The following is a 23,101-nucleotide window of genomic DNA, read 5'->3' as shown; positions in this document are numbered from 1 at the left end:
TTAATTTGGCCTGCGCATATTTGAGTTTATCATTAACAGCAATCTGTTAATCATTCTGCTGTTAACGCAAAATCGAGCATCAAAATGCAGACACCAACGCTCATATCGATAACTGTTATCGATAACAAACATCTGTAGCTGCTGCACGTGTTGACGTTTCTGCAACGCAAATTAAATATATTTTGCCGATTCTTAATTATTAGCCATAATGGGACGCCAAAATCGTTCGCGCAAACGCCGCGATGAGATGAACAAAATCAAGAAGGCGCGCTATGACGCGAAAGAGTTAATACGCCTGAAGAAGACATTGGGTCTGCTGGATGCAGATGGCAAGGAAATCAAGATGGAAATTGGCGAAGTTGCTGAGATTAAGACAGCTAAGGAGATTAAGAGAGTAAGCTGAAATTGTGAGGAATATGGTGGAATATATGAACTATAAACAAATCTCCAACAGGCAGCCAAGACCAAGGAGGAACAGGAGCTGATGTACGAGCATCAGGAGAAAATGGAGAAGGGCCAAAAGATTGTCAGAGTGAACGAGAAAACCGGTGTCGAACATGTTTTCAATAGCAAAACACTCAAAGATCAATTCGGCAACTATCCAGAATGGTTCAAGCGCAAGAAGACAGCGAAGCGTCTACGTAAGAAGCAGCATGCACAGAAGAAGAACTTCAAACAGGCTTGGACAACGGTCAATGTGCCGTTATAAAAGGGAAGGCCAAACACGCCTCGCCCAACCACGCCTAGCTCTTAAGTTATAGCATAAAGTTAAAGATATGTTTAGACTCAACTTCGTAACTGTTAGCAATAGAGCTTTTTATATTGCATATTAAAAAACCTTAAAATTACACATGAAACTTTAAGCTTAAGATAATTAGAAGTAAATCAATGGATATACATTTATAGAAGCTATTTGCTAGGTATATATATATATAGGTAAGCTACTTGGTAACTGTCATGGCTAAAACAACAATTAACGTTTAAACTATTTCCGAGACAGAGAAAGAGAGATATAGGTGAGAGCAGAAATTTGAAGGGGAAAGATTTTTAGAAGTTTTTCCTAAATGGCACAGAATAACAAAATATTGGAAGGCGTATCGAAGAGGTCTTAACTATCATGGTTGAAAAACTAGGAAAAGATAGAATTAGCAAGTTCTATACTAAAAAAAAACTGGAAATTTATAAATCGCACAGAACTTTTTGCGACCTTATTCGTATTCTCTTTAAAAAGTACTTTCGCCTGGTAGCTTCTGCTCATTTGTAACAAGAGAAGACTGTAGAGAATAAGAAGATGGGAGAACACATTGCAAAGAGCTTAAAATCAGCAGACTCTGTCTGCATCTCTAGCTAAGACAATGGATTGAAGAAGAGCAGATCGAAGAAACTGCTTCTTTCGTTCAAGATCTAATATTAATGACTCTACAAAAGGGGAACATTCATTGAAGAAGAGATAATCAAAATCTCTTCTTCAATACAAAAATATTTCCTTAGGGTAATATTCATTTCGGTTTACCGAAATGAATCAAATAATCTGGAACTGCTTCACTCTTACTTAAAGATCTCAAAGCGAGATTCGAATAGTTAAACCTTTTATAAACTTAAAGCAAATATAAATTGCACAGATATTTCTCAGTTGTCCTTCTGCGTCTGCTGCCTCACAAACAAATTCAAGGACTTTCATCCTTCTACTTTTTAGCTACGCCCTCACTGTATGTTACAATAGCTGCGCACACTGCATATGACGCCCGTGGTGGCTGCCTCCAGACGGAGCCTGTTGCCTGTCCACATGGTCGTAGTTGCCAAGACCCTGGAATTGCTTCTTGGTCATTCGGACTTCTCGGCCAGCTCGAGAGTCTCGGTGGATTCGTTGCCATCCTGCTGTTGTGCCTGCTGCTCCTCGATGCTGCCGTGCAACACATTCGGATTGCTCTTCAGCACAGATCCGCCAGTGAATCCCAGTATGCCACAGCCAACGGCAGCGAGACCACCCGCCTTTATGCCAGCTACCATGCCAATGGGTCCACCCACACAAGTGCCCAACAGAGCGCCCACAACCGGATACATCGCCTTCTTGTAAGTCAAGGCATTTCTTAGCCTTTTCTCGCCCTCGATTACATTCTCCAAAGCTTCCTCTGCATTATCTGCTATAGACTGAACGCTATTTGCCTGCTCCTGTGTCAACTCTCGCATGCCATGGAACATGCAATTGAGATCATAGATTTCATGCTGCAGCTGCTCCATTTGCTCCAGACAGGATTGCCTCTGTAGCAGCTGATGCTCCTCCAGCTGGAAATTTGTTTGCAGCTGCGGCAGCGCATGCTGCAGAGCGGGCGCATTCTCTATGTCCACCAAGGAGTGATTATCCTGATCATCATCCTGCTGGACGCTGGGCGTCTTTAGCTGCAACTCTGTAAGCAAATATAAGGCGTTTTAGAAAGATCAGCAAAATATGGAATATAGGAAAAAAAATATGAAGTAAACTTGTTTATTGAGCAGTAAAGGATAGATACATTTCTATCAATTATGAGCCAATCTCAATTGAGTAACTGACCTACGCGAACTATACTTATTCAAGGTCAATTGCCTATGAACTACTCAAGCGAACTAATTAATAAATAAAACTAATTAAAAAAAAAAAAAAACACTCTTTAAAATCTCTTGGCTCACCTGAAAACTTCTTCATGCCCTCGAAGGCTCGATCCTTGCCCACCTTCATCAGCTTGTCGAAACGCTCCTGATCCTCATCTCGCAGCTTCTCGCGCAGTGCATCCATTTCTAACAGTAAATTTTTAATCTGTTTAATTACACGCATTGCATTTAGCTCCTCTTTTTTAATCTTGTGCCAATCGCCCAGGGCGAGGCTCTTCTCAATGTTGCTCCGATGATTCTCGAGCAGACTCAGATGATGGGGCACAGCCTGTTCCTGGAAGCGCTGCACTGAGACCTCGGCCTGCTTCAGCGTTAGTTTATCGTCCACCATCTTCGCACTTTGTACTGCAAATTGTCAATGAATTGATTGTGCGGGCGATACCCACATCCAACTTGAAACCACGAAAGCCCCACGAAGATTTGCTTTGGATGTCTCCTCAATGTCTGATTTGTGGTTGAATCTTAACTTTTACTCTCTCTTTTCACGCTACCGATAGCGCACAACAGCTGTCTTGGTTAACTGTGTGGATTACTAATGCATAGTTGAAATTGCGACTGATGACTATTTCTTTTGTTTTGGTTCCATTAAAATTTCAGCTGTTTTTCATGGCTAATATTTCAGAGTGCGCAATATGCGGGTGCGCTCTCTGAACACTCTACCAGTGACGTCATAAACAATTGGCAGCAATGGAGAGAGTCAATAAACAGCCAGCTCTCTGCCTTCAATGTCAATGTGAGGCTAATAGTAGAGAATATATGTAGAAAAAATGTGCATAATCAAATATAATAGTTTAATTGAAATGTTTTTCTAAGCATATATGATTCCCATATGACAGCTTAAAACAGCATCTTACTGTCATACCTTAACACGCACACAGCCCTGCCATAAAACAGTGTTGCCCACTCATTTATTAAAAGTGCTCACATTGCACTGCCCGTAATAGTGGCAACGCTGCAATGTTAACTACGCAGAGTGCCAACCGCGCCAAATTTAAAATGCTTCGCACACCGACATCATATTTATGATTTTCTGATGTTAATGGGGATGCCACTTTGCACTGCTTCCAAACAACACAGCACTGCACTGTTAACTTAACAGCATTTGTAGCGCGCGTAAAATTCAAAATTAAATGCTTACAAAAAATGTATTTATTTTTATTTCTCATATACATTTATATTCTATATACAAATACATGCAAATACTAGACACATAGCAAATTGTGAGACTTAAAAACTAGAGATTTCATATTTTTAATACATACATACATTTATGACACATGCTCTTAAGTACTAAGTGAATTTTCAATTTTGTTTTGCTCTTGATTTCGTATTTTGAGTTTTCTTTAAAAGCTACGGAGGCACTTGCGTTGGGGAATGGCTTACAAGCAGGAGCAGCTACAGACAAACACATTATGATTATGGTTTAGCTTAAATTAGAACTAAAATAAAATGCACATCAGGTCATCATCCCCGCGCTCCCCTCATTTCATGGGCAATTGGCATTGGGTGCGTTTGACATTTGAATAATAGATTTATCATGCTCTCCAGCTTGTTGGTGCGCGATTCTGTTTTATAGAGATTCGTTTGCATACGATTCACATCCATCGCTTGCTTCTCCTGTAAAAGAGCATAGACATTAGTTAAATTATAGAGCAATCAAAGTCGGTCTAGCGCAACTTACCAGTGTGCTCAGCCTACTCTTCAGTGTGTCCACCACACTGTAGGTGGCCTGCAGTGACTTTTGCAGCTCATTTGTGTGGATGCGCTCGTTGGCCAGCGATCTCTCGATCTTCTGCAGCCTGCTTACCACCTCTGCGTCTGTATCATCAATATCGTTCTCCAGATCCCGCGCCTCGAATGCATCGTCCGCATGCGAGGAACTCTTCCGGCAGCTCTGCTGATCGGCTTGCAGCACGAAGCCCTGCCGGCAGCGGCAGTAGTACGAGCCTTGGGTGTTCACGCATTGCTGATCGCACGGCTTCTCCGTCTGGCACTCGTCCACGTCCTGCTCGCAGTAACGACCCGTAAAGCCCGCCGGACAGCTGCACGTCTGCGGCGCCGTGCAATTGCCGCCGTTCTGACAGCGCGTGGTGCAGACAGCTGCGTAAGAAATTGGGATCAGATAGATTCTTCTCTGTTCTCTTGCTCAATTATCTTCTTCTCACATCTCTTCTCCCGTCAAGCTTATATTCTCTTCATGTACATATACTATATTCTGTGTCAGTGGGATTTCTTCTTCTCTTTTAACTGCTTACTCATTTGTTGTCATGTCTTCTCTATTCTCTCATATATGCTTTCTCTCTACTCTCTTCTCTCTACTCTCATAGCTAACCTTTATTCTCTCTCTTCTATTATCTCTTCTCTGTTCTCTTTTGTCATCTTCTCTGCACTTTAACTGCTCCTGCTCCTCTTCACATCTGTCATATACTCCTCTCTCCTTCTCTCATATTCTCTCTTATAGTCTTTACTCACGTTTCTTGCACGCATCCGCTCTTGGCGTCTCTCGACTCCATCCCGCACAGCATTCATAGCTGAGCTGCTGCGCCGGCTTGTGCTTGATGACATCCCGGTAGGCCTGCTCGTGGACCAGCTGGACGCGGGTGCACATCTGGCCGGGATGCGTGGGCGGCTGGCAGGGCGTGCTGATGTGCTTCCAGGTGGGCCGCGTGTACACCTCCGTCGTCTTCACCGGCATCGTGATGGTGCGCTGCTGCACGCAAATGTGTCGCCTGTTGGGTGCAAGAGATCGAACCGTGGATCAGCAAAGTAAAAAGTGAAATTCGGCAAAGACTAAAACTAATCCAAAACATAAAATCGAAACTGACTTTTCCAGCTGGCATTGGCCTGGCCACAGTCCGTTCGCTGTCATAATAAACTGGCCAACAGGTTGGCCAGCGCCCATAGACCAGAAGCGTCTGCATCTGTCGACGATTGTCTGTCCGTCTGTTTCTCTGTCTGTCGTCCACACACACACACACACACACACACACACACACAAATGTCAATCCGCATGTCATTCCGAGCATTGAACAACTCGTCACGAAATGTGTCGAAATCAGCGATGAAAACTTCCAAGTTTTCTATTGGCCCCAAACGAAATACGTTAACGAATGCGAATGTGACTCAAATTAACTAGAGCAGCAATTTCATATGAATATAGAATTAGATACTTCATGTATGCATGGAATGTATGTAATATGAGAAAAATATATACCATACTATATATAAGGAGAATTCAGCCTACTGCCTGGTCGCATACTTTCGTCGCTTTTACTTAACAATGTGCAAGAACTAATTTAATGAGAATTGCATAGAAGGGCATAGGCTGTTGAAACAGAGTTTTCTTATACTTAGGCCAAAAGCTTAGAAAAATAGAATAAAAAAACGAATTGCATACTTATATTTTTATATATTTATATTTACATAATATATATGTATATTTTTCTTATATTTTTGATACTGTTGTCTCCTGCAGTAGTCCCTGTCAAACTGTAAAAGTGTAAAAACAACATGAGAATACCTTTTTGCCCGCCAGCGACAGCAACACATAAACGTTGATAATAAGCGGGTTTTTCTTGTGCTCTTTTTGAATTTGTTTCGATTTTTCGAACTGCCCAAAAAGTCAAACAGTAATAAAAAAAAGAAGCAACCATAAACTACAAGTAGCTGGACGAGGGCAACAGTTGCTGCTGTTGATGCTGCTGCTGCTGCTGGTTGCTGGTGTCGTAATTGGCGATACGGGCCAAACAATTGCAGACGCGTGACGTGGTCAACGACTGACTGACTGACTTCACTTGAAGCCGATGCTCAGCCTGAGACAGAGACTGAGACAGAGGCTGAGGCTGAGACTGAGGCTGAGACAGAGGCTGTGCCTGATAGCTGCTGCAGCTTGTAGCTGTGGACGTGCACCGTTGTACACAAATTTGTGACTTCGTTTATATATATAAAAGAAATCCAAAACAAACAAGAACTTAAAAGATAAACGACTCCATAATACCCGTCCAAGATACAGGAAAAGCTTTTGTTTATCGAATAATTAAGTTTTAATGAGAGGAGAAGATGAGGAGCAGAAAGAAAATGAAAAAGAAATACCAGGAATGTGAAGAGAAGAGCTGAAAGTGGAACAGAAACTATGGTAATAGAGACGAATGAAGACGAAAAACAAAACAGAAGAGTGGCAAGAGAAGAGAAGAGAAAACAAGAAACGGAAATGGAATATAATAGAAAGAAGGGAAAAGAAACGAAAGATTTAAGGATGGAAAAATGCAATGGATGGATAAAAAAGTAAAAAAGAGAAGAAGACTCGAAGAGATAGAATTGGTTTAAAAGGAGGCGAAAGCTAAAAATCAAATTCAAAGTAGATTTGAAGAAGGAAAAAATAATATGTGGAAAAGAAAAAGAAAAACTTATTTTTTTTTTTTTTTTTAGCGGAATTATAAAATTTATTTACAGGAGAGGAAGAGACAAGGAACCAAGGTTATATTCACACTTGTAATTATCCTAGATACATAAATTCAATTTCAGTATATTCAGAAGTAAATACATATATTGTACTACTATCAAAAGCCGATATACCCGCTTTCACAATGGCCAAGCTTATATGGAAAAGGCGCGCAGCGGGACTTTTCGCTGGCCATTCGGGGCATTTAACAATTTCTTTATTGCAGCACATGCATATTTATGTTATGTTGCAGGCTGCAACTGGGCTGCGCCATAATTCTCACGTTATTTATGCAACAGTGTGCAGGCCAGAGACAGAGAGGAACGGCGAGAGACGGGCCAGTCAGCTAGCCAGCAATAAGGGCGCCACGAGAATGAAGATGAAGAAGAAGACGAAGTAGGAGGAAAAGAAGAGCAACATCATCCATAGCGAGAACAAAATGCGGAAGTTTTCGTAACTGTGTCAGCCAAAGTGCAACAAGCAGCATGCCCCATGCCCCATGCCCCAAACAGACAAAAAGAAGAGCAAAACATGTTCCCATTCTTTTGACTGCATAAATCTTCAGCCGGATCCGGTGCGCTGTGGCAGAGCAGCGACTACGGCTTCATTGGCTTCATTTGCTTACAAACGTTTAGAGTGAGAGATTTGAAATTTACATTTTTAATTGCTCGGCGAACACCTGTGGCTAGCAGCCCAGTCTGCAACCTGTACAGGCAGCCCTCTGCTGACTGGAAATACCGTAAAGAGAGCTGCAACGACTGCTGCTACTGCCTCTGCCTTTGGCTCTGTCTGTGGCTCTGCTGCTGCTTGATTGTCTTTTTATATAAGGCAGCTAAAGTGTTCAGATCGTTCAGTTTATGGACAAAAATTATAAAAACATCAATCAAAATATATTTCAGATGAAACTGTATTGCAAGCCAATTAATCAAAAAATATATGAAAATATGAATTTCGTAAATATAAAAAAAAACTGTTAAATTTTACAAGAAAAAAAATGCCGAAGTGAAAGAGTGACAGTGTAGCGGGAAGTGAGGGGACGGAGGCAGCGAGAGAGTGAGGCCAAGTTTTTTTGGCTCTGAACTTTGAGTGCAGCTCTTATTGATTTACGATTTATTTTTATTGAACATCGAAGCAGAAATTGATGAGCCTGGCCGAAGCGCAGTCTCTGACTCTGACTCTGACTCAGCGCCAGGCCAAAAGGTGAACTGGCAGCAAATTATTTGTATATGCGTGTGTGTGTGTGTGTGTGGGCGTTGCTTTAATGGACTGCAGCATCTGTGCTTAACAAATGGCTGCTCATATGTCGAGGGCTTAGCTATGCCTGCCGCCAGCATCACGTTTCCATTTCATCTCTCGAACTGTATCAATTTTTCACGTGCTCAACCTTTGCATATGATAATTATTTCGGATTAATTGTTATTGTTGTGGCAACGAAAATATTTATATACTTCATTTAGAAACCGAACTGAGATTGACTTGGGAATATGCTTTACTAGGTCTTACTCGGGGCGATGCAAAGATAGGCAAAGAGAGAGAGAGAGAGAGAGAGAGAGAGAGAGAGAGAGAGAAAAGAGAAAGACAGATAGATTAGTAAGATATGAAGTAGAAGTAGACACAGAGATCTATAAGAGCAGAGTGATCAATCATTTAGAGAAAAGGGAGAGACAGAAACATGGAAGCAGAGAGCGGTTAGACTAGAAAATATAAAGAAAGGACGGAGAAGAGGCAGAGAGAGACAGGAGACAAAAGGAGATAGATAGAAAGGTAGTCTTATAGAAAGAGTGAGAGAGATAGATAGAAAGGTAGTCTTATAGAAAGAGTGAGATAGATAGATAGAGAAGTAGTCTTATAGAAAGAGTGAGAGAGATAGATAGCGAAGTAGTCTTATAGAAAGAGTGAGAGAGATAGCGAGGCAGAATTATAGAAAGAGTGAGAGAGATAGATTGAGAGGTAGAGTAGACAGGAGATAGATAGACAGTCAGATAGAGAGGGACAGAGACAGACAGAGAGTCGATAACAAAAATGTAATATAGAGAGTGAGAGACAGTCGATAACGAAAGTGTAATAGAGAGCTATAGATAAAACAGTGAACGAGAAAGCGAAAAACATAACTGAAGATATTAAGAAAGATAGTTTCAGATATTATGAATGAAAAATAAACAAAATATGGAATAAGATACAGACTAATAGAGGTGAAGAAACAAGATAGATAGGCAACCGAAACAAAAGCTGAAAGAGACTTGATACAGCAAGAGCTAATAAATATTTTGATTATTATCAAAAAACAGTTTAACAAAGTGACAAAAAACAAATATGTGAAGACTTAACTAAAAGCCATGAAAATCGCATAGAAGGGCGTATATTTATCACTACAAGATATAAATAAAAACTATTTTGAATATAAATTGAAATGCAACTCAATGTCCATATTAAGATTATTATAGTCTTAACTCACTTTGAAGCTTTGTTGACAAAATTGAAAAAACCTCCAAGTGCGAATAGTTAACGAGATTTTTATATGGCCAAATTAACCTTAATTGAAACAGCTTTCGACACCAAAGGCTTTTTATGGACTCCGCTTTATGGCAGCCATCATTGTGCTGGGCATAATGGGCAATCGAGTGTCTTTCGTGGGAACAGCTTCAACTGATTTTTTAATTTGTGAGGAGAGGCGAGCACAATGCAACTATATGTATTTATTATATTTATGCAAATCTGAGAGGGGCCTGGACAAGGGGGACTTCGATTTTATTGAGCGCTCGACTTGAGGCGAAGCTAAATCATTTTTACGAGCTGCGTGCAGCCGGGGGTCATTTTCCGTGGAAAACGAGTTTACAAAAAAAAAAAAAAAAAAAACAGTTAAGAGGCGACAAGCGTTGGCGACACTTAACAGCTCTAAAAGTCTCAATAAAATGAAAGAAAACTGCATAGAAAACTATACTTTATGGCTGAAAATATTTAAGGTCAAGACTGAAGCAGGCAGCAGGAGTGGAGGCAGACGGGCTTTGGCCATCTAACTGTACTTGGCCATTCCTGTGTGATTGTGGCCAACTAATCTGATTTGTGGCATGAAATTAGAATCTAAATTGGCCTGCCCCAGCCAAAAATGCAATTACGAAATTCTGCCAGAGCCACAGCCGGAGCAGCGAATGCATCATTAGGCAGCAGCAGCGGCTACCAGGGCAACCACTGCAACTCCCACAACCAAGCCGGGGTAACAGTAACATGACGACAACCACGACAACGGCCACAACAAGTAGAAGAAGAAGAAGCAGAAGAACACAACAACCACAACAACAACAGCAACATTTTTAGACATGCTTCCTGGTCACAGACCCTGGACTCTGAGCTGACTCTGAGGCTGCGACGCTGCTTCGACTCCTTCACCTCTTCACTCCGCTGCAGTTACATTTTCCCCTTTTTATTTGGCTTTTTACTTAGCGTTAAATGCGAAACGCCTCTGAAGAAGAAGAAGAAGCAGCAGCAGCAGTTGAGTACGACGCACTGCATCAGAATTTGTTTTCATTTTTTTCCCCATTTTTTTTTTTTTTTTTCTTTCTCAAATAATATTTCAGGCATGTCCATGCCTTGGCACAAGTGCAGCAGCCGCTTTGCCTTTGCCCAGCTTTTAGTTTTATTTATTTGCATTTTGTTTGCTTTTTTCATTTTTGCACTCAACAGTTATTACAGCACTCAGAGCGAAGTCGTTAAAGTGGAGCTCTAATGGCCGACTGCTGAATGCGCTGCCTTTGCATTACTAAATGGGAAAAGTGTTTCAAGCGTGACATATTTATATTATTAATTAATTAATTTATATTATTAATTAATTAAATCGAGGGCTAGTTGATCTCTAAAGACAGAATTTTAATCCCATTGTAAATATTTAAAAATTGAAGCGATCTCAACCATCTCTCAATTTCTATCTTATAGAGGATCCAGAACACAAAGTCTGCAATTAGAAAATTTTAAAAATATTTCTCAAAAGGAAATATTTTAATAATAATAATTAATAATTTATTTTATAACATTTTTTTATATTTATAAATTTATTGGCATACTCTTAATGCTTATAAGACATTCAGAGTTTTGTTTTCTTTGTCAAATTTTCTCTGGTTGTAAATATATCCGGTTTATATTTTTGCTATAAATAAACAAAAATACATCTCTATTATCATTAGAAAAATTCAATAGCAGTCAAACATTTTTCTTGATCACTTTGTGTCCTCTAGCTAATACACTCTCTTGCTACCCTAACTCTTTCGGCGTAAGCGAAAAAGAGCAAGTCACGCCTCTGACTTAGCTCATAGACTCAATTCTAATTTGGCCGTAAATTTGTCTTGCACAGCAGATTATTCAATAAAAATCACCGCAGACGACTTTTCCAGCGCCCGCGGAAAAGTGAAATGAAAATTGCATTCGCCAAGTGTGAGACGAGCAGCACGATGAAGCAGTAGATGGAAGAAGAAGAAGCAGCAGCAGCAGCAGAGCCCCGCAGCTGCTAATCCGAGTGTTGGAGCTGATTATATGCCAAGGAAGTGGTGGATGCCCAAATGGGTTCACTGTACGCTTGGCGTGCGTCTCTGCAGCATTTCCCCAACAACAACAACAACGACAACAGCAACAGCAACAACAACATAATCGTAATCGGGCGATAAGCGATCTTTGGCCAAGGGCCTGTCAATGCGTTGCGCCCTACTAATGCGGCCTTTCATTCTCTTGCAACGCCTGGTTGTTGCTGTTGTTGGTTGTTGTTGCTTGTTGTTGTTGCTGCTGGTGTGAGGCTGGTGTAAAGCATGATTAATGCCCCAAACTTGTTTAAACAACAGCCGTGTCGAGCCAGGGCCGAAAATCCGATTAGTGGGCAAACGTGAGCACTGCAGAAGCTACAGACCTTAAATCTCTCATCCCAGAGATGGGTGAGCAAGAGGCGATGTTTCAGAACGTGACACGAGCTAGATAATTAAGAAATCAAATTTACTCACTAACAAAGAGTCGGTTAACGATGCCAGTGAAACCGTTATACGAACTAGCTAGACAGATACTATCTGAAACCCCAATATACCTCAATATACTCTTCGATTATGTTGTTTTTGCCACGTTCCTAGATTAGAATATTAAATACCATCCGAATGTAGCTTATCATACAAAGCTGCAACTGGATGAAAAACCTATATACTCCTTTTCTCTTATACCCCTCTTCCTCTATACGTGAAAAAGCACGACATTTTGCCCATCTTTAGCAGAGCCTTACAAGCAACTTATCTATCTATAGATGAAACCAAGAGCTACAGTGCGATTGCTTCAAAACTAATACACCCCTCTTAGAAGCACGATATTTTACCCATCTCTAGCAAGGCCTAAGGCTTTGCAGTTGCAGATGCAAGCACGCCGGTTCACGATTCCACTTTATTTCTTTCTATAGAAACTGCTAACAAAAGCGCAACGAAAACGAACAGCAACAACAAATTTTCATCAAATTAACATATTTTCGGCTGTTCAAGAAGAGAGTGTATGTGTCTGTGTGTGTAATGTGTAGAGATTGTTATCAAAAAATCGCGTGAAAAGTTTTTGGTAACAATAACTACATACCAAATGAATGAATGAATAGAAAGCCCTATAAAGCAAGTGTTGCTACACGAATAGAGAGACACGTCCAGAGTTTAGTAGGGGAAAGCCCCCCAAACCCAGCCCCTCGCTAGGTATCACTAGCTCGCTCTCACTCTTTACTTGGCTTACAATTGCAACATAATTAAATAAGTCAACTGCAGCTGTGTGTGTGTGTATGTGTGTGTTTGTCTTATCTGTTCAACATGTTGCATGGAATTTTGTGCGTCACGCTTTTTGGGTGGTTCTTGTCGCTCTGCATGTGAACGTATGTGTGTGTGTGTGTGTGGCGCTCAGTTTTGTTGTCTTTTGTGTTTTTATGCCCGCAAGACAAAAGTCAAGTCACACATGCAACACCCGTCGCACCGCCTGCCCGCCCGCCAGCAACTGGTTTTGCATGTTGTTATATATCCAGCTGTCCGACTGTCCAACTCCAACTCCGACTCCAACGTCGACGTCGACGTCCGACTTCGAGCATTGCATTAACCCAATTTTCAACTTGAGATGCGAAGCTGCGTGATTTGCAAATTATTGAAAGAGACCAAAATACAAAGTCACCGTATCTCCGTCTCTCCGTCCGTCCGACCGTCTGTCGGGTCTCTTTATTGTGTGTGACTTACTCAATTCTAGGCACACTAATTGCATTGATGCTTTATCCAACTGTAAATACCAAACATGATATCGTATATTTGTACAATCAATAAGACTCTCGTTTTTCTGTGTGCATTTTAATTATGAAACTTTCAATAAATTGTTGTTAGTTTTTCATCTTCACAAAATTAGAAATTCCTTCACAAAATTTAAATCACTACATTTTATAGCTTTACATCAGTAGGCTAAGCGCCGCCAGGCAATTCATATAGGATATTTGAAATACAAAATTTGGAGCCGGGTGTGGCCTAGTGAGAAGGTACCTGACTTACTAACACAGAGAGACCAGGTTCGAATACACAGTGAGCTCGTGTGAATTAGGGAATTAGAAGAGAGAGAAAGTGGATAGGTTTTGGAAGTTAGGGGGAGAGGCGGCTTGGTGAGCAGGCCCCAATCAATATTTTCTGATTTGAATTTATCAGAATTTTTAAAAATATATACATATATATTTCATATAGAATATTAGACTATCGAAATGTGGAGCCGGATGTGGCCTAGTGAGAAGGTACCTGACTTACTAACACAGAGAGACCCGGTTCGAATACAAAGTAGGTCTCATGTGAGTTAGGAAATGGAGTAGAAAATGTAAATACCAAACATGATATCGTATATTTGTACAATCAATAAGACTCTCGTTTTTCTGTGTGCATTTTAATTATGAAACTTTCAATAAATTGTTGTTAGTTTTTCATCTTCACAAAATTAGAAATTCCTTCACAAAATTTAAATCACTACATTTTATAGCTTTACATCAGTAGGCTAAGCGCCGCCAGGCAATTCATATAGGATATTTGAAATACAAAATTTGGAGCCGGGTGTGGCCTAGTGAGAAGGTACCTGACTTACTAACACAGAGAGACCAGGTTCGAATACACAGTGAGCTCGTGTGAATTAGGGAATTAGAAGAGAGAGAAAGTGGATAGGTTTTGGAAGTTAGGGGGAGAGGCGGCTTGGTGAGCAGGCCCCAATCAATATTTTCTGATTTGAATTTATCAGAATTTTTAAAAATATATACATATATATTTCATATAGAATATTAGACTATCGAAATGTGGAGCCGGATGTGGCCTAGTGAGAAGGTACCTGACTTACTAACACAGAGAGACCCGGTTCGAATACAAAGTAGGTCTCATGTGAGTTAGGAAATGGAGTAGAAAATGTAGGTAGATTGGGAAAGAGAACGGGAGAGGCGGCGTGAAGAGCAGCCCCCACAATCAATATTTTCTGATTTAAATTAAAAATAAAACAACTTTTATAATATTCAGAATTTTTGAATATATATAGAATATCAGACTACTATAACATGGAGCCGGGTGTGGCCTAGTGAGAAGGTACCACCTGACTTACTAACACAAAGAGAGCAGGTTTGAATATCCCAACCCATACCTCTGGAGCAACAAAATCCCTATCAGCTCTAGGTTCGAATCCTATTTCATACAACAAAACAAATATTACTTCTAAATATATATATTTTTCGCGATCCTATCGTCAAATAGGATATTTGACATACAACTCTCGAAGCACCCCAATAAACATTTCCTTTTTACAAATATAATAGATTGTATCAATAATTTATAAAATAAAAGAAATATATTTGCATATATTCGATCAGTAAAACAAAAATTAATCGCAGTAGGCTAAGCGGTGCCAGGCAATTCATATAGGATATTTGAAATACAACATTTGGAGCCGGGTGTGGCCTAGTGAGAAGGTACCTGACTTACTAACACAGAGAGACCCGGTTCGAATACACAGTGAGCTCGTGTGAATTAGGGAATTGGAAGATAGATTTTGGAAGATAGGGGGGAGAGGCGGCTTGATGAGCAGCAGCAGCCCCCCCAATCAGTATTTTCTGATTTGAATTTATCAGAATTTTTAAAAATATATACATATATATTTCATATAGAATATTAGACTATCGAAATGTGGAGCCGGGTGTGTGGCCTAGTGAGAAGGTACCTGACTTACTAGCACAGAGAGACCCGGTTCAAATACTCAGAGAGAGAGAGAGAGAGAGAGAGAGTCATGTAAAATTATAAGTTGAAAGATGAGATGAGCACACCAGCACCAAATAATATTTTAATAAATATATTTTCTAATTCTAAAAAAGAAAAAAATATTAATATTTCAAATATAGTCATATTGAAACCCTCTAAAATTGTGTCTTTTGTGCACTTACACTCAACGCTGTCTTCTTCTTTTCTGCTTGTGGAAAACTCATTAAGTTCAGTGCTGGTTAGGCCAAGGCTTTGCCCTTGCCCCCAACCAGATGGGCATGAGCGACTCTACAGATAAGAGCTCAGTTGCCCACGCTTAGGCACGCGTAGGCGTGGCCAATTCTTCACGCTGCCACAGCAAAAAAAAAAAAAAAAAAAAAACCCAACGAATTTCCACAGAGCATACAGGAAAACTCAAGCACAGCATATCAAATCAGTCTATGTAATTATTGGCTAGACTCCTGAGCTGGGCTTTTAGCCGGGGCTGTTGGCTGGCTGCATGGCTGCATGCCCCATGTTGCAGCCGCCTTCGATCGTTTGTTGACAAGCAATTTGCTCAGCTGTGTGCGTTCGGCTTGTGGCAAAGTTTAGGGTCACAAAGTTGCTTTAAGTGCACATAACTCTCAGCTGCTGTTGTTGCTTTTGTTGTTCTTGCAATTGTTGCTGGTTGCATTGTTGTCTCATTCGATTTAAGCAGTTGTTGCCAATTGTTGCAAATGCTAGTCTAGCTGCATGTTGTTGCTATTGAAGTCAAGGCTTTGCTTTGTTGCCTACACCAGATGCAGCAACTGCAGCAAGTGGCCTTTCCATTCCATTCGATGCGGGCTGGCTGCCACAGCGAGCACCTCGCATAATTAATGCAGCCAAAAAACTTCCAGCTCGTGAGTTCCCCCCAAAAAAGAAAATAAAAAACAATTCCTACTGTAGAAAAACGAAATCAAAGCTCCCCATCAAAGCGTGCGCCACACAAACAAATTTAAAAAAAAAAAGACATCCATCAATTGTCAGCTGCGACAGGCAGCCACAACAACAACAAATTGCGAGCAACATGCTCAGTATAGCTATAAATTGAAAAGATCAGCAGAGGAGACAGAAGGACTGGGAAAGAGAGAGAGCGAGAGAGAGTTGGGTATGCAGGGCAGCTGCTGATACCCATTGGCAGTGTTGGGTATATTTCAGAGCAAATATGACGGAAACCATTGAGCTTGTAAGGCTCTTGAAGGGCAAGTGGGTATAGAAATATATTATATTAAGTTTCAATTTAAATAAAATAAATTACCCCATAAGCTCGGTCCACCAGCGTTTATAAGGTTAATAGAATAATTCCCCAAACAAAATCAATATTCTATTTAATTACTGAAGAAGAAGAAGTATAATTTCCCAGAAACACATTAATTTTAACAAAATTTCTAGTATACATTTCCTTTTGTTCACACTGTAGTTAAGGTTCAAACCCCAACCCATACACAAAAAAAAAAAATAATAATAATAATAATTTTTAAAATAATAATACATTTATTCTCCATTCAAACTTTAAAAACCATTATACCCTGATTTCCCATTGAAAATGGTTCAGGGTATAAAAAGGATACAAATGTCGGAGCCGGATGTGGCTCAGTGGATAGTAGTGGTGAATGTAATATTTCTATGAAATATCGGATCGACTGAAGGAAGCGAGCACCCCAATAAACATTTTCCCTTCACACGTATAATGATAGATTTTTAATACAATATATCAAATAAAATAACTACATTTTCATATATTTTTGATCAGTAAAACGAAAATTAATCGCAGTAGGCTAAGCGGCGCCAGGCAATTCATATAGGATATTTGAAATAAAACATTTGGAGCCGGGTGTGGCCTAGTGAGAAGGTACCTGACTTACTAACACAGAGAGACCCGGTTCGAATTAGGTTCATGTGAATTAGGGAATTGGAAGAGAAAATGTAGATAGATTTTGAAGATAGGTGGGAGAGGCGGTGTGATGAGCAGCCCCCAATCAATATTTTCTGATTTGAATTTATCAGAATTTTTAAAAATATATACACATATATTTCATATAGAATATTAGACTACCGAAATGTGGAGCCGGGTGTGGCCTAGTGAGAAGGTACCTGACTTACTAACACAGAGAGACCCGGTTCGGATACAAAAGTGGATATCATGTGAAATAGGGGAATTGGAAGAGAAAATGTTGGAGTAGATTTGGAAGTGAGGGGGAGAGGCGGCGTGATGAGCAGCCCCCCAATCAATATTTTCTGATTTGAATTTAAATTATAACAAAATAAAACAGCTTTTATAATATAGAATATTAGAATACAACAAGGCCCGGAGCTCATCTGCCGCACATTCCGTGTGAGTGGTACAGAATTACCACTAGTATATTGGAATTGTAAAAAAGAGAAGAATATATTCTCAAGTTTCCACAGCAACTTATAGTTTTATATATAAATATATATGTCGGAGATGACAGTATTATTCGAATAGAATATCTTATCGATATATCGGTTCATGCATAGTATTGGGTAATATTGATAGAGTGAGATGTTAATTAACACTAATATCGAGTGTGGTCCTGACGAGGTTGCCAGTTGGTTACGATAGATGTAATCGAACGTACTAGTGAAAATCGGACAGTTGATTAGCAAGAGGAAGAAGGGCAACAGTGCAGGAACACGCTGCACTCCACAAAATTATCTAATCTGCAGAAATATCCGACATCAGAAGTGGGATCAACTTTTCGCTTACAAATATGGCTTAACATGTACGGGCACTAGTGGAGAATCAACATCTTAATTGTGTGGAGTGAAATTGTGTGACTGAAATATGTGTGGCAGATGAACCGAAGATAAGTATGCTGTTCCAAGGTTAAATCTTTCCAATTACATTTGACTGTGGTGAATTAAAGATAGATTTGCATAAAAGCTAATTAAAAAAAAAAAAAAAAAAAAAAAAAAAAAAAGTGGATAAATAATGCTAAAGTAGTCAGGTTTAAAAGGTGTGATTTTGTACTGGTTAATAATTCCAAGAGACATCAGACAAAGTTAAATTCTATGTTTCGAGGGTATTTTTTTAAATAACTGAAATTTCAGAAAACGAGAGATATGTATGTCGATAAACCTAAAGAATAAGAGACAGTATAACAGAATGCGATTCGACAAATATAAGTCAAAAATTGTAAGATTTAAGGTTGGCGATTATGCACTGCTCAAGAATGAGGAAAGACACCAAACTAAATTAGATCCCAAATTTTAAAGGTGCGTTCTTAGTGACAGAGGTTCTCGGTGGAGACCGTTATGAGTCGTTGAGTGTATGCCGGCGGAGGGGATTCCCATTGAGTTGGAAATGTGTAGAGACGGCGTTGAAAGAGACGTCAATGAAGGCGTTGAAAGAGACGTCAATGAAGGCGTTGAAAAAGACGTCAGTGACATGTTAGTGGAGTCTAACATGTGAGATATCAGACACTATGCCGAGGAATCTTGCTGATATGTGACTTAACTACTAAAGCTATTAGGGACACGAGTTAATGTGTTATCCTATTGAGTCGCTGGTAGGCACGTATAGTAAGATTTTGAGTGGGTTGTTGTCCTGATGATCTAAGTAAACCTCACATAACTAGTGGAAATCCTTTTGCTACCGGATACATCACGAAAATAATTGTTCTATCTTAGAGACACAGTCAATTGAATGACCTACTTGAGAAAATTGAAATTAACTGGATTTTGATTCAAAGTAATAGGTTTGGATTTATTTGTCTTTTAAGTTGAGCTATGCATATTGCTGTTTAGTTTATCTTATTAGTCTTTAGTTTGTAGCACACGAGGACGTGTGAACGTCAGAATGGCCGTGTCGGAGATGACAGTATTATTCGAATAGAATATCTTATCGATATATCGGTTCATGCATAGTATTGGGTAATATTGATAGAGTGAGATGTTAATTAACACTAATATCGAGTGTGGTCCTGACGAGGTTGCCAGTTGGTTACGATAGATGTAATCGAACGTACTAGTGAAAATCGGACAGTTGATTAGCAAGAGGAAGAAGGGCAACAGTGCAGGAACACGCTGCACTCCACAAAATTATCTAATCTGCAGAAATATCCGACATATATAACAATTATTTATATAGGGGTCAAACCCCATATTCCATACACCGTAAATTTTTTATTATTTGATTATTTTGAAATCATTAGAGATTTTAGATTAATAAGATTTTAATATAGTCTTTACAGAGCGACTCTTAAAAATATATAGAGATATAAAAACAAATTCCCTATAAATTGAAATTAAAAAAAGATGTAAGTATTCCCGAAAGTGCTTTTCTGCTACAGGGTATCTGCTGAGCCCATCAGTCTCCGCTTTCGGACTCTGAACATAGTTTCATATCAGCAAATCGGCGCATATATGACGCTGATTAACACCGCATTACAGCCCGGCGGCAATCGCAATTGAAACGTTGCCCTGTCCATTAGATCCAGTCGCTCAATTCAGCTGGGGGCGGCGAGGAGGTGCGTGTGAATGCAATATGAGCAGTCATTTCCATATCCACTGTTGCAGCAACAAGCGGCAAATAACTTGCAGCCAGCAAGTTGCAAGTTGCAACTTTGCAGTTTTGCTGCTGCTGCCTGGTGCTGCACGTGCAGCGCTTAAATAAATAGAAATAGAGGCAAGGCACCATCAAATTTGTTATCGTTGCTGTTATTGTTACCGTGACTATCGCCTACGTGAGCAAGCGCCCAGCACAGTGGTACACATATCGAATAACAAGAACTCGGAATCTCAGCTAAGAAAATTATCAAATTTTTATCGCGCTCTAAATATATATAAATCAATTTATTAATGAATTACTTTTAAGTCCAAGCCTACTTGAACTATAAAAGTATATCAGATAGAAACAATCCGGATTGGAACTGGATTAGCTTGGCACACTAAAAATGATGTCGTCCGGGTTCAAACCATAACAGATATATAAAAACTACAATTTTTATAAAAGTTGTTTTTTTTTTTTTTTATATTTATACATATTCATCAAGCTAGGCTCGAATCCTATCTCAAATATAGTAAAATAATAAATTTTATTAATAATATTTAAAATAAAATCAATACATTTTCATATATTTTTGATCAGTAAAACGAAAATGAATCGCAGTAGGCTAAGGGCTGCCAGGCAATTCATATAGGATATTTGAAATAAAACATTTGGAGCCGGGTGTGGCCTAGTGAGAAGGTACCTGACTTACTAACACAGAGAGACCCGGTTCGAATACACAGTGAGCTCATGTGAATTAGGGAATTAGAAGAGAGAAAGTGGATAGGTTTTGGAAGTTAGGGGGAGAGGCGGCTTGGTGAGCAGCCCCCCAATCAATATTTTCAGATTGGAATTTATCAGAATTTTTAAAAATATATACACATATATTTCATATAGAATATTAGACTACCGAAATGTGGAGCCGGGTGTGGCCTAGTGAGAAGGTACCTGACTTACTAACACAGAGAGACCCGGTTCGAATTAGGGAATTGGTAGAGAAAATGGTAGATAGATTTTGAAGATAGTGGGGAGAGAGGCGGCGTGATGAGCAGCCCCCCCAATCAATATATTCAGATTTGAATTTATCAGAATTTTTAAAAATATATACACATATATTTCATATAGAATATTAGACTGCCGAAATGTGGAGCCGGGTGTGGCCTAGTGAGAAGGTACCTGACTTACTAACACAGAGAGACCCGGTTCGAATACACAGTGAGCTCATGTGAATTAGGGAATTAGAAGAAAGAAAGTGGATAGGTTTTGGAAGTTAGGGGGAGAGGCGGCTTGGTGAGCAGCCCCCCAATCAATATTTTCAGATTTGAATTTATCAGAATTTTTAAAAATATATACACATATATTTCATATAGAATATTAGACTACTGAAATGTGGAGCCGGGTGTGGCCTAGTGAGAAGGTACCTGACTTACTAACACAGAGAGACCCGGTTCGAATTAGGTTCATGTGAATTAGAGAATTGGAAGAGAAAATGTAGGTAGGATTTTGAAGATAGGGGGGAGAGGCGGCGTGATGAGCAGGCCCCCCAATCAATATTTTTTGATTTAAATTTAAATAACGACTATCTGAATTCAATTTAGATTATATAAAAAAAAAATTATTATATAATTATATGGTCTTTACGAAACCTCTCAGAAATGAAATGAAATACAAAATTTTTTTGGGTAGGCTCTCAGCGTCGTCAAGCAGTACATAAGTGTGTTTCTATATATAAATTTTGTTCGAGAGTAGCTGCATTTGTGCCACTGTGCTGTATGCCAGCAATTTATGACTGATGATGCGAATGTTTTACATGCCTGCTGGCGCTTTTTGGCAGTTGTTGTTGCTGTTGTAGCTGCCACATAAATCAAAATGTGTCATAACTAGCAACAACAACAACAACTACAACAACAGCAAGCAGAGCAACACCTTCAATTGCAGCGCCGCGGCGCTGCTCCTGCTGCAGATTGCGCATACGCAACGTATGCCAATTGGCAAATGGCAATTGCCGTTGTCGATTCTTGATTGCCATTTGGCATTTGTGACTGCGGCTTGGCATGCAACTGCCCTTAAGTAGACGCACATTAATTCCAATTACAAAGTATCAGCATTGCCAATTGAAAACTCGTTAAAGTTCATTACCTCTCCGTAAGGAGAGACAATGACGCAGAACTCTTGAGGCACTTACTCAGCTCAAGTCAATGCCAGACGCAATCTTAGCCGTCTCACTACTTTGGCTCTCTGGCATGTTGCATTAAAGGAGTATGGCTGCAACAACAACCTCAACAAGTGCGCATTGATTTGTTGCAATTGACATAACAATCGAAACAACTCGCCAGCCACTTAGCCTTGAAGCTAATAAGGCTGACATTTGAAGCGACCATAGAGAGGAGCAGCCATCGACGCGGCGGCAGCAGCGACAGTTGTTGCTCGTTGGGCTGCGTCTTGCGACATTGAAACATTTCACATTTAAATAATTTATGAGCATTCAGATAAGCCCGCTGCTTGGGGGCAGCCAGCCAGGCCAGCAGCAACAACAACAGCAACAACATCAGCTGAAGCTAAAGGTAAAGGTGAAAATTTATCGCATGAGCAGCCTTGAATATTGGACTGGGCCGGACCACGACTAAATGCAATTGCATACGCCCAGCGGAAGAGCAAAACGGCTAGTGTTGTGACTACACGCATACCCTGTAGGCTGCTGGGAAGGTGAGGAGTATAAATGTGTAACTATTTAGTAAAGTTATAGCGATGATAATTCTATAATCAGATTTATGGAAGCTAACATCCAGTTTGCAAAGATACCCTAGAAAGTTTTTGGATGAACCTGACCGATAGTAATGATATACTATGTCATTTATAATAAATCGATATCTATCAATATTTATCGATATTTATATATATTTATATTTATCGATATTGATAAACAGTATAATAATTTTATTTATTCAACAACAAAATAACCTAGAATGTTTTTGGATGAGCATGACCGATAGTAATGATATACTACGTCATTTATATTAAATCGATATCTATCTATATTTATCAATATTGACAAACAGTAGAATACATTTATTTATTCAACAACAAAATACCCTAGAAAGTTTTTGGATTAGCATGACCGATAGTAATGATATACTATGTCATTAATATTAAATGGATATCCATCGATATTTATCGATATGGACAAACAGTAGTTTTAAACAACAAAATACAGGGTATTTCTTGCTG

At 39.6% G+C, this 23,101-nt stretch overlaps 3 protein-coding genes and 3 long non-coding RNA genes across 6 annotated transcripts in view; 2 read left to right on the top strand and 4 right to left on the bottom strand.

The window, feature by feature from the left end:
• The first annotated feature begins 208 nt into the window (after window positions 1–208).
• Window positions 209–848, top strand: LOC108614482 (uncharacterized). The gene is made up of 2 exons (XM_018008632.2): window positions 209–394; window positions 455–848. Exons 1-2 carry the CDS (start codon window positions 209–211, stop codon window positions 707–709), a joined length of 441 nt encoding a protein of 146 aa, XP_017864121.1. The 3' UTR covers window positions 710–848.
• Syx17 (syntaxin 17) lies at window positions 792–3,302 on the bottom strand. The gene is made up of 2 exons (XM_018008631.2): window positions 2,668–3,302; window positions 792–2,408 (listed from the first exon to the last, which is right to left on the bottom strand). The coding sequence occupies exons 1-2, from the start codon at window positions 2,978–2,980 to the stop codon at window positions 1,825–1,827; spliced, it is 897 nt and encodes a 298-aa protein (XP_017864120.1). The 5' UTR covers window positions 2,981–3,302; the 3' UTR covers window positions 792–1,824.
• A 481-nt stretch (window positions 3,303–3,783) lies between these two features.
• Window positions 3,784–23,101, bottom strand: part of slow (epidermal growth factor-like protein slowdown) — a 29,236-nt gene continuing 9,918 nt past the window's right edge. Inside the window, 4 exon segments of the mRNA XM_018008630.2 lie at window positions 3,784–4,158; window positions 4,161–4,266; window positions 4,331–4,749; window positions 5,122–5,378. Of these exon segments, the coding sequence (XP_017864119.2) occupies window positions 4,136–4,158; window positions 4,161–4,266; window positions 4,331–4,749; window positions 5,122–5,378 (805 nt within the window). The 3' untranslated portion in view covers window positions 3,784–4,135.
• Window positions 11,149–12,169, top strand: LOC149268996 (uncharacterized). Its single transcript, XR_016269642.1, has 2 exons — window positions 11,149–11,651; window positions 11,917–12,169. It is a non-coding gene; the product is annotated as an uncharacterized LOC149268996 (long non-coding RNA).
• Window positions 11,484–15,033, bottom strand: LOC149268995 (uncharacterized). The gene is made up of 2 exons (XR_016269643.1): window positions 13,315–15,033; window positions 11,484–13,206 (listed from the first exon to the last, which is right to left on the bottom strand). It is a non-coding gene; the product is annotated as an uncharacterized LOC149268995 (long non-coding RNA).
• Window positions 19,463–23,081, bottom strand: LOC149268994 (uncharacterized). Its single transcript, XR_016269644.1, has 2 exons — window positions 20,054–23,081; window positions 19,463–19,990 (listed from the first exon to the last, which is right to left on the bottom strand). It is a non-coding gene; the product is annotated as an uncharacterized LOC149268994 (long non-coding RNA).

The sequence above is a fragment of the Drosophila arizonae genome, chromosome 4, assembly GCF_054131065.1.
Source record: "Drosophila arizonae isolate 15081-1271.41 chromosome 4, UAZ_ARI_1.0, whole genome shotgun sequence".
NCBI lineage: Eukaryota > Metazoa > Arthropoda > Insecta > Diptera > Drosophilidae > Drosophila > Drosophila arizonae.
The sequence above is the reverse complement of the archived record's forward strand: the minus strand, read 5'-3'. Positions and strand labels throughout refer to the sequence as shown.